We start from the raw sequence: 12,048 nt of genomic DNA, 5'->3' as shown, positions 1-12,048 counted from the left end.
CCACATTCACCCAGTGTTGTATAATTGCAACAATTATATAACAAGCTCTAAATGAAATTTGATGCATCTATTCCACAATAACTACATATGTACATGCTCTAGACATTGTAATAACAACCAAAACAACATATAAAAGACATATTACTTACTTGAATCTGATGAATCCAGTCCAATGAAACAAATAGTTGTTGTTCGAAGGAAACCTTGAGAGGTTGTGTGAGTTCATGGCCAGAAGGCGTGACTTGTAAACAAATGTAAGATCCAATAGCATTGTGAGACTGAACAATAGGACCCAATGACTATGTAAATGTGGTAAGAAATAAGATAAAATATAACAGATTGTTTTTTAGGATGGTTAAAGGTGACGTTGTAATTTTAAAACAAGGGGTGTTACAGGGTTAATTTAGAGGGGTCTAACATCACTTAATCCTTTCGCTGTGTTGTTATGGCCCATGGTTTTATCTTCAAAGGGCCAAGACTCCATGTAAAGGCCATCCTGCTGAGTAGGGGTCAGCTTCCCATCCCCCTCTGCCGCTCAGCCTCACGCGCTCCGAGCTAAGCCAATCCTCTGCGAGCAACAGCACATTTCATCTGCATCAGGACCTTATATAAGCAGTGACGCTGCGCCATTTGGGCTCCCAAGAATCATCATGCCTGAACCAGTGAAAGCGCCGAAGAAGGGCTCCAAGAAAGCCGTCACCAAGACCACCGCAAAGGGCGGCAAGAAGAGGAGAAAGACCAGGAAGGAGAGCTATGCCATCTACGTGTACAAGGTCCTGAAGCAGGTCCACCCCGACACCGGTATCTCCTCTAAGGCCATGGGCATCATGAACTCGTTCGTGAGCGACATCTTTGAGCGTATCGCCGGGGAGGCTTCCCGTCTGGCTCACTACAACAAGCGCTCCACCATCACCTCCAGGGAGATCCAGACCGCTGTCCGTCTGCTGCTGCCCGGAGAGCTGGCTAAACACGCCGTGTCCGAGGGCACCAAGGCCGTCACCAAGTACACCAGCTCCAAGTAAACCTGCTGATTTTCCATCGACTCCCAAAGGTCCTTCTAAGGGCCACCCACTTCTATCAAAAGAGCCAAAATTCAAATACTTACATGTACGATGTTGTTTTGCAGAAGAGAAGGGTAAGACGGTGCTGATGTACGTCAAATATTGCAATAAAGCTTAAATTGTCATGAATTGATTGATATGATATAAAAGTATAATCTGCTAACACAAACATTGAGACATTTATTGGGCCATGAGGCTGACTACAAAGCAGACTAGCATAACACAAGTACGAAGTTCACATCGAATAGGCAGCTGTATGTTAATGAGCTTTGGACTCTGAAACCCTGTGTTATCTAAAGCGAGTACGACTGTTGGTCGTGATTATAGTCTTATGTTTTTATGATTTAATTGACTATAATTTGTAATTTTACAGTAAGCTTTTTTTTTAAACTTATGAAATGGAGAAGAAATGATCAATAAACCGAGTAAAACCGTTGTCTACGTCACGGGCCGCCAGTTTTATCAGAATAAACTAAACTTATATATATATTATAATTATAACTCGCTCTCCGTCTGTAAAATAAATAAAAATATAATCTCTTTAGTTTTGTCGAAACCACCACTGAACTACTGCTCTTAAAGGAAGTTATACCGAGTTAGCCTCACGGTAATGTCACTTCACCAAATATTTAATGGGAATACGTTGTAGCTCTTCATTGTAACTGTTTTGTTTGTTCACCGGTCTGATGCATTTTGAAAGTTAGAATTAGAATAAATAAATTTAGGGGAGTTTCCATCCTTAAATTTATACACTCTAGATTTAAATCTGTCTATTTTGAACCAGTCTAATTTATACTTTCACTATTAATCCATAGATAAATACTTCTAAAATATATACAATTACTAATTGTAAAACTAATTTGAACATGTATGCACTCAACCTTGATATGTTAAACTATAATAAAATATATTTCATGTCACGGTCAGGAATGAGCTCTTGTATTGAGGTGGGTGGCTCTTAAAAGAGCCGTTTTTTGGGTGGTCGTTGACTGACAGCTCACTTCTTCTTGGGTGCTGCCTTCTTGGTTTTGGGTTTAGCAACCTTCTTAGCGGGGGACTTCTTGGCTGCTGGAGCCTTTTTCACCGTCTTCTTGGGGGTCTTTGCTGCTTTCTTGGGGCTCTTTGCTGCTTTCGCTGCGGGTTTCTTGGCCTTCTTTGGGGACTTCTTAGCGGCTGCTGGTTTCTTGGCGGCTGCTGGTTTCTTTGCTGCCTTGGGCTTCTTGGCCGCTGCAGGTTTCTTAGCTGCGGGCTTCTTGGCTTTAACGGGGGCTTTCTTAGCTACCGCTTTCTTGGGCTTCTTCTCCTCGGCCTTCTTGTTCAGCTTGAACGAGCCGGATGCTCCGATCCCCTTGACCTGGATCAGAGTGCCCTTAGCCACCAGGCTCCTGATGGCGATCTTGACGCGGGCATTGTTCTTCTCCACATCGTAGCCTGCGGCGACCAGAGCCTTCTTGATGGCGGCCGTGGACATGCCGCTCCGCTCCTTTGATTCGGACACAGCTGTCACGATGAGGTCGCTGACGCTGGGGCCGGAAGACTTCTTCGCCTTGGTGACCTTCTTCTTGGCCGCTTTAGCCGGTGCCGGTGCTGGAGCAACTTCTGCCATATTTCTAACTCTCGGAGTGTCTCTCTCACAGGAAGTGGATTAACTGATAGAATCCCTGCTCGCGAGGCTGCATTTAAACACACCATGAGAACCGTAGAGACTCAACCCCACGCCGAGTATCCTCTGTGCGTGTTAAAATGGATCCACTTGTGTTTTCTGTTGGTGATAAAAACAGTCCAAACTAAATGTTTAAGCTGTGCTGAAGGCTGACAGTGAAGGAGCTCGAAGCGGACATGTGTCTCTTCATATTAAAGTCATGTTGAGCTCTGCTGCTCCATCATTGTTCTGTGTGGAGCCTCCAAACCTCACACATTCACCGTCCTGACCAGCTCCAGCTCTGCTCTGATGTGTTTTTAAATGACTTAAAAACACCCAAACTCCGTCAAAATGCATTTTTCTGCTGCTGCAGAGGTTAATCCAGGGACCCAGAGTAAATACAAACATCTGTTGATGATCAGTTTGTGATAAAATCACGTTTTTGTGATGGCAGCAAACACACTGATGATGAGGTCTGTGCTGCAGTTTGGCTGCTCAATGACACTGAACATTTCATTTGAGTTTCATAATAAATCAATTAAAACTAAAACACTTAAATGGAGACAAATGTGAGTTTTCGACTTCATGTGTATTGATTGTTTGACAGCTATATGGAGCTCAGTAATTCATGAATAATATATTTTTTTAAAAACCCACCAGTGCTGAGATTAACTGATGAAGAGGCTAAAATCGGATGATTTATGAATGCTCATGAGTGGATTTTTTTTCTTTTTTTGAGAAGATAAAGTGTAATCAAAGGTTTGTTTTCCAGGTTTTACTGCTCCTCAGAACTAGCATATCTAAATATAAGAAATTAGGTCTAAATGTCATTTGTTCAATATCAATTGATATTCTGTGCAAAATCTAATTCACAAAAATCACCAAAAAAGTCAAAGCAAATACATGTGTGTATTACTGAAACAAACTATTAAATTGTTGAAAACATAATTCATTCATTTTAAAGCAGATGGAAATATTTATACAGGACTTGACAAATGTGTTCAAAAGATGGTCATCCAAAGTCACATCAGTTCATTATTTAGATCAGATCACTTTTAATGTCATTTTAACTTCGCATGGCTGCCACAGACTGAAGTTTTACAAGAAATGTATTGTTTTGATTTCAACATTTGGACACAAATAAAATGTTGTTTTCCTAAATTGCAGACATGTTAACCCGTTTTGAAACAAAATGTGTCTGCATAAACTCATATTGGAATTGACGACAGAATGAAGTGTGTTAATGTTTTTCTTTTTATTCAGAATTTTCTTGTGGAGAAAAGAAAAACACACACAACTCAAATGGTAAAAAAAAAAATCCGACCATACCAGACAGAGATTAAGTTAATCTTGTTTTCCGTTATTTTAGTGTATACTTTTATTATTTCATTTCTTTGTCTCTTATTTCTTGTCTCTATATATTTGTTTTGTCTATCTTTTGTTTTAATGTTATATTATTTAATTATTATTGGATTAGGCCTTTTTGTCTCGCAATCATATTAATAAACAAATCATTTTTTCATGCCCCTTTATTAAAACACCTTCAACTGCAATGGATTTTATTTGTAAAATGCTATATACCTACTGGTAAATCAAGTTTGACTGGAATACCTGATGAGTGGAAAGATTTATTGGTCGAATGATTGGTTGATTGATTGACTGACTGAGTGAGTGATTGATAGATTTGTGCACACTTATTACACTAACTCCTCAAACTGAACGGCAGGTGAGTTGTAAAATCCGGAATTGATAGGCTACTAAATGAGAAACCATAACCCCGCGGATATCATCGCAGGACCGAGTCCCATAATCTGCCTCGCGGGAAGCTTCGCGCGTGTCCGCTTTGAAGGTCCACGCCCGCGCGCGCACGCAGCATGTTTGATCCTCGCCTCTGTCTACGTTGTACAACGCGGCTGCATCTCAAGGACAGTCTGTTTTCTGTGTCTGCCCACAGAGAGCAAACGACGTGTCACCGCTGCTGCGATGGTTGCAGAGCTGCACTGAAAACGTCCTGCACATCTCCGCTGAGAGGTAAGTTCACATGTGATGATGTTATCGAGGACTGATGATCTGTTCGTATAGAGGCAGTGAGGACAGGAGGGAGGGTGCGGGACAACAAGGCGTGTGTGTCTGTGTTTAGTGTTCAAGAGAGCCTAGATGTCTGAACAGTTATGGGACAGTCATCATGGATGAGAATCAGGCCTGTTTGTTTTTGTTCCTCCTTCATCTCTCCACAAATCACAACCACAAATCACCATCACTCCAGTCACAATGACAAAGCAAATATGGTTCCAAAATGTTTATATAGCCTATCTCTAAAACCAAGGTAGGTAGGTAACTAAGTAGGTCGGTAGGTAGGTAGGTAGGTAGATAGGGAGGTAGGTAGGTAGGTAGGTAGGTAGGTAGGTAGGTAGGTAGGTAGATAGGGAGGTAGGTAGGTAGGTAGGTAGGTAGGTAGGTAGGTAGATAGGGAGGTAGGTAGGTAGGTAGGTAGGTAGGTAGGTAGGTAGGTAGGTAGGTACAACAGCCCATAATTTCACAGGTTTTGTGATCAATGTCATTGAGCCATCAGTCTTATCATACGCCTAAATCTTTTCCACCTAAACTCCCTCCATGTCCATCAATTTTTTTGAGTGTTATGTTTTGCACGTTTAGCTGTTCTTCTGTTGTTATTTCATTATCAAGTTCCCTCTCTCCCCACTTGTTCTTTAAAGGGATACTTCCACCATTTACATTGAGCTTTGTATCATTAGAAACCTGGTAGTATTTTTGAATGGTCATGCATCCCGCCCTCATTTTCCCCCTGAGATGGGAAAGCTCTGTATTTTTTTGACTGAAAAGGAGCCTCCGATGACGCAAAAATCCTCATATTGCATCATCAGAGGCTTCTGTGGTTAGAGGGGGTAAAACTACATCGCTAGTGCCTCATGTTTTTAATCAAGCTATAGACTTATTACTGATTACTGGGTGGGACCTCACTGCCAGAATATAAAAGCAACGTCTGCCCTCTTGCTTGGAAGCTACGCTAACAGGCTCTGTGGAGAAAGCTGAGAAGAACTGACATGGTTCAATATGGATGAAGGGGATTTTGAAGGTCCTGTGCTCGAATTGGATGTTTGTGGCTCTCTCTGTACGCGCCGCAATATAGCAACAAGCAGTTGAGACTGATGAAGGAACAGGAGGCGGCTGCTACAGCCGAGGCACAAGACCTGCCTGTCAGTGGCGGTGAGGACGAGGACGTTTGTTTATTGACACAGATATTGAGTCAGTTTGCTGCCAGGAATTTATAAGATGCCAATTCCTTCTGGAAGGAATCTCGGAATCAGTTGAGGAAACGGAGGTACAAATGTGTTGTCGAGCACCCTCGCTTCTGTGGGCGTGGCATGCGGTGCTGTGCATTCTGGGAGTTGTTGCCTTTCATCCACATAAGCCAAAAAGACACTTTCTGCTTTTTCTCGGTCAAGAAGCCACTTCAAAATGTGTTTCACATTTCTACATATATGATCCAATGTTAATACAGATGATGTGTCTACCGGTGAAGTGTCCCTTTAAGGACATAGACAAGTGGCTTAACGTAATTTTAAAGTGTGATTTAGAGCGCTCACATGGCCTTGAACCTTTTCCTCTTCTATGCCTGTAATATTTTGCTCTTCACTTTTTTTAACGTAACTGTGAGGAACATTGAGTTTTGGTGGATTGGCGCCTCCTTGTGGACAAAGTGTGTAGCATGTAGTCCCATTAAGAGGGCTGATGATCCAGATTTGGAAAACTTTAAAAGTTTGTATCACACTCAGGTTGACCCTGTCCACTTTTTCGTCAAAAGTAAACCAGATGAGCTGATCCTGTGCAGATGTGTCATGCTGTCTCTTTCTGTTTCTCTCCATCCTCAGGAGGTCAGTGATGATATCACTCGGATATTGTCTACCTGTTCCAAATTCCTAACTGCATCACCATGGCAACGGGAAGAAAAGGTAAGATTGTCCAGGCTGATTTGTGTGACTATGTGTGTGAGTGTGCAAAACAGACTCTGATGCTGAACATTATTATTATTATTTTTGTTTTTAATGTATCAAAGAGCTACTGTTGGCCATTGTCTTATTTTTAAAAACCGTATATTCTTTTAGATTAAAAATTAACAAGCTATATTTAAATTCATTAAAGCTAAAAATAGTAAGATAAAGGGTAAACAATCTATACCAACCTGAGTGTGTTTGTGCTGACCTTCACTAGTTTGGCGTTCATACAGTTATGTCCGGCTGCAGACACCAGGGGGCAGTGTTCCGCCTGGTTTTATGTTCAGATATTTAATCGCAGGAAAACTCAGAGGAAGAAAAGGCTTTACAAATGGGTCATTGGAAAGGGAGGGGCTTTAAATGTTCTCACTTTCTGCAGCAAATGGCTCTTCCGCTTCCGAAAATGAAGGCACACAGCTCTGTGCAACTTACTTGAACTTTAAGTAATGCATTTCGACAATAATACAATAAACATAATAAATACAAACAAAAAGACTAAATGACTCTATCGGAACTCACAGAGATAAAAGTCCTGGACATTTTTCCCAAAGTTTTACGACTCTGTCTCTTCCCTTTATTTTGTACATTTTTCTTATCCTGAAATTTACCATAATCATGCCTGATTGCTTGGATCGTCTCTTTGTCTCTGCAGGCTCCACCTCCAAGGCGGGTGGGGTGCGTTTCCCTGACGACGATGAGTCCCCCGGCTCTCCAACACGGAGAGATGACCAATCAAACCTCTCTTTTCTCACTGCTGTCCTCGAGAAGGATGGCAGCTACTTGGTCAAGGTTTGTCTGTGTGTGTGTGGCTCTCGTGGCGTGTCGTGTGTGTGTGGCAGCTTCGCAGTGGTTCCTTGCAGGCTCCGGTGGGTTGTCCACGGTATGAAACTATAACAACTATCCCCTCCCTCACTAGGCTGGTTTCCTGAAGAGCCATCACTGTTATGAGATTGTCTTCATCGTCCCTGATGTCCCCACGGTGGGAAAAGAGCTCTCCTGTCTTCCTTCCTGCTCTCCATCTCGCAAACCCGCCACCCTCCGGATTCACCGTATAAACTCAACATTAGAAGGCGAGTTTAAAAAAACTAACATTATGACAAAACCAGCTGTGTGTAAAACATGAAGAACAGAAGAAATGCAATGAAAACCATTTGCAGTGTATTTATCACGCTTTGAACAACACATCTCAGACTTCCTTCATATGGGGCAGGTGCAATTGTTGTCTTGTTTTGTTCTCCCTCGACAGATAAATTGACCCCATTGACCCAGCCCTTAGTTACCGTAACTGTGGGGTGAATTAACTTAAAGGTTAAAAAGTATATAGAGCGAGGAAGGAATCAGAGTGAGGAAGATGAACATCTGGACATCAGGGTTCATCCCACCCATGGGGATGTACCTTAATTATTAAAAAGTTTGATGTAAGGGATTGAAAACTTAAGGAAGTCGCTATTTATATTTTTAAGTTTTTAATAGCTTATTATAGATTGCGGTTTCACAACAGCACCGTAACGTAGATTTGATGTCATAACAGCGTTGCACTTACACATCACATCTGTAACATCATATTGGAGTGGGACGAGAGAGCCCAGAGCTTCACGATCAGCTGTAGATCAAGTCCCTCATCCATCCCTGCACCCCGTCTCGTCAGCCACCGGCCTGCTCCCCGCCCCACCACATCAACCTGTGAGCCTCAGCCCCCGACCTCTGGAACTCTTTCCCTGCCACAATCCACACTGCTGCATCTCTGGAAACATCTCCTCAAACACAGCCAAAAGCATTCCCCCCTCTGACCACCCACTTTTGTTTTTCTTTCTTTGTGTTATATTTTGTTTGTTCGTGTTCGTTTTATTTATCTCTTGCTGTCTCATATTACAGCCCCCCCTTTTTTTGCTATTGTAAAACGTCCTTGGGTTTCTTAAAATTTCCTTGTATTATTTCGGCCTGCCAGCTCCAACTTTATTTATCACCAGCATATTCCCAATACCTTATCTGTGACTACCTCGGATGGTAGATCAGGGATGGAACGACTTGTCCTCATCATTCATGCTGCACAAGTATTCTGCCTTCAAATGGCTGTGTGTAAGCCCCTTGTGATAACCTGAGAAGGAATCCTCATGTAGGTGTTCCCCTTAGATCTTAGTTAGCACCACTATATTGCCAGAGTTTGCATCCTTCCTTTATCTTAGAGTATGAGATGAATTTACACATATAGTCTCCCGAGATGTACGGCTCTGTAACATTTTTATTCCTTTGGACTTTGGTGATGTTCGGACTTTCGTTCAAAGCTAAACACTGTAGATACCTGCCATTAGAATGAAAGGAGCTAGTTTAAAAGCAGCTTATACAGATTCAAGGTGGGATTTTGACTTAAACTCAGCCTTCACATTGAGCCCTCTAAAGAGGCCAAATGAAGCCTGCCTGTGTATCGAATATGCAGCCTCCATCTCCGGGGACTGAAGGTTTTAGTGTAGTGCTGACTTAACAATATCCTGCACAGAGACGAAATGCCTCAAAGTGCATTTGAAGCACAAGAGGAGAAAATACACCTCTCCCCTGTCAGCACTTTTCTCTGACCTTGACTGATTAAAAAAAAACAACCTCCCTCTCTGTTTAATTATTTTTAGTTATTTTTTCCTCTATATCACTTTTAAATCTCGGCTGGAACAGACTCTAACACACACACACGCACACACACACACAAATTAACCACAAAGTGACTGGAATGAAAATGTTGAGTTTAATGAAATCTCTCTTTCCCTGCTTTAGGAGTGAAAGTCCAGTGTGAGTACAGGGCTCACCAGGAGGGGGTGCTGCAGGAGGACATCACCCTGGTTACCAAAGGGAGGAAGGACAGTAGTCTGAAGGTCAGATTCCAGGCCAAGGTCATTGGTATGTACCGCTTCTACCATCACTAAATACACATTTACAGCTCATGAGTATTTAGTCCGTCTACCACACACTCACAACAAGACACATCCAGCGTGTAGCTGACATGATTGGTATGTTTTGTCAGCTCCGGCTCTCAGCGTGTCATTAGGTTAACTAAAAGTTAGGCTGAGACAGGATTTCCAGCATGCAAGCTGCTGCCGACGAGCCTCCCGAACCCCCCTGATGCCACTCAGACTTTGTCCATTAGTATTTACAGTCTATGGATTGAGTAACGCAATCAAAACATCTTCAATTCTTGTTATTTACAGTGTTTTACAAAGAGTTCGTTTTTATTTAGTCTCATATCAAAAGCAAGAAATGTGTTTCTGTGTAAACCCTGAACAAAAACAAGTGACCAGGAAACTGAACAACACACCCTCTGTTTGCATCTCTCTCTCTATGTCTGTCTCTCTCCTTCTGTTTATAGACCCACATCACGGGACTCCCGTGCTGCTAGACGGGGTGCGATGCATGGGTACAATGAAAGACGCTCTCACGAAGCAAAGCACCGAGCGTAAGAAGATGTGATGCAATGATACACGCTCATAATTATGTACATACTGTGTGTGTGTATATATATATATATATATATATATATATATATATATATACTGCATATCTGAGAGAGTGTTATTCAGGGTAGCGCGTGCCAAGGAAAATGAAACCTTTAATTGAGGAATAAGGCGTCTGTGGTGCTTTATTATGCTCTTGTGGTATTTGAACACAGTTGTTAGATATTAATGAATAAGTTAGTGCATTAAAAACTTTTTTTTTTCAACAACAAAATGTCCACCAGCTTTCTAATCAACACAGCCATGAAGCCTCTGTTGTTGGAGGTTTAGTGAACCAGCACACACAAACACCGAAACACAAGCTGTCAAATCGAAATCATGATCTGCACCACACAAAATCAAAACCTGCACAACCAAGGCATGCTTTGTCTCACACACTCTACTTCTTACCTTTAGGAGGTCTTTCCAAAAAAACTGTGCAGTGATTTATTTTATGATTTGCATCGAGTACACTGTAGACTTGCACTGTTGCTGTGTATAATGGGGAACATGAAATCACAAAGTATTCAAAATGCATGCACGTCTTCACATGTCTTAAATCAACTCTGTCACCAAAACGCTCTTCTCTTGGCACCTCAGTGTGCGAATGTCTGAACGATAAGAAGTTCTCTTTGATTTGAGTTGCTCATCTTTTTATTGCTCATGTTGTCATGTTTTTCTTTCTACCCATCTTTTGCAGATGTGGAAATCTTACTCTATGTTAATCTACCTTAAGCTTTCTTCATGTAGCCTATTTCATGTTTTATGACTGCTTGTATCAGCAGTTTGAATGTACTGTATGCTGAAACAGAGTTTAGGGAGTTTGCCTTCCTGTTCTTGCTTGATGTTTTTCCGTTTGTTTAAAATTAACTGTTCAATTCAGATCAGGTCTGCGTGAAATTAAAGAAATAATGTGCAACTTTTTGATCCAGTAGATGTCGCCCTTGAGCACCAGCATGAAACCAAGTGAAACTGCTGTTTGGCGAAACCTCCGCCATACTGAAGCCTCTGCTCTCCTCCAGTGACACACCTCCGACCTCCCTACATTTGTGTAATATATTGTCCTTGGCTCAAGCTAATAGCCTGTGGCCTGTATTGTTGTAGTTAAAAGGCAAATGTTAGCACTCTTTAGCGAGCATATTACACTCACAGAATGAGCGTGATCTAAAACGCTTTACTGTTATTTGGCTGTCACGTCCAAATAATCAGTGAGTATGTCCTTCTTCTTTCTAGTCCTTGACTCAAACAGCTTTCATACACAAAGGGAGGAGCCTATGTAAACACAGCTCTGACAACAACACAGCCAGCCGGACTCGAACTTCTCCTTCATTGTAGACAGTCATGACTTACTTTACAGAGGATAGGCTGAATTTATGCTATTTTTAAATGTTGCACATTCTTCCTTTAACTTCATGCCGCAACAGAGTGAAGTGTTCGTTAATGAACTGTTTTAATAACGTGAACTTCAGCAAATAAAGGAAGATGTAGCCAAAAGTGTAAATTACTAATCTCAACTATTTATTTTTTTATTTGTTTATTTTGCAATTTACATTTGAAAGAAAATGTGAGGTGGTTGATGGGAAAATATCACACTCTGCATCAATCAATCAATTAATTCTGTTTCATGTTGAATATCATCGTATTAAACCAACGAATCAACCAATCTCCTGTGTCCATTGTCATGTCCTGATGTTTCTTATTTCTGTGTTACAGAAATGACCATAAAAGAATTCATGACGATCAGCCTATGCCAAGGCAAACAGTATATTTTTGGATAGGACTAACTTCCACTATCTGTTCTCCATTTGTAAGAAATTGATGGTACCACTGAATCAGATGAGGATTAGCCAGTA

The 12,048-nt window shown here is 41.6% G+C and overlaps 2 protein-coding genes across 2 annotated transcripts; one reads left to right on the top strand and one right to left on the bottom strand.

Annotated features, from left to right (window-relative positions):
* Positions 1-581: 581 nt before the first annotated feature.
* On the bottom strand, positions 582-2,731 carry LOC306820512 (uncharacterized protein). The gene is made up of 2 exons (XM_079338368.1): positions 2,063-2,731; positions 582-978 (listed from the first exon to the last, which is right to left on the bottom strand). Exons 1-2 carry the CDS (start codon positions 2,665-2,667, stop codon positions 597-599), a joined length of 987 nt encoding a protein of 328 aa, XP_079194494.1. The 5' UTR covers positions 2,668-2,731; the 3' UTR covers positions 582-596.
* Positions 2,732-4,506: 1,775 nt separating this feature from the next.
* LOC306818018 (adipose-secreted signaling protein-like) lies at positions 4,507-11,858 on the top strand. The gene is made up of 6 exons (XM_079335351.1): positions 4,507-4,734; positions 6,594-6,674; positions 7,369-7,505; positions 7,633-7,786; positions 9,483-9,605; positions 10,072-11,858. Exons 2-6 carry the CDS (start codon positions 6,656-6,658, stop codon positions 10,170-10,172), a joined length of 534 nt encoding a protein of 177 aa, XP_079191477.1. The 5' UTR covers positions 4,507-4,734; positions 6,594-6,655; the 3' UTR covers positions 10,173-11,858.
* Positions 11,859-12,048: the final 190 nt, after the last annotated feature.

Source organism: Symphodus melops (genome assembly GCF_947650265.1).
Source record: "Symphodus melops genome assembly, chromosome: 2".
Taxonomy (NCBI): Eukaryota; Metazoa; Chordata; class Actinopteri; order Labriformes; family Labridae; genus Symphodus; species Symphodus melops.
The sequence above is the reverse complement of the archived record's forward strand: the minus strand, read 5'-3'. Positions and strand labels throughout refer to the sequence as shown.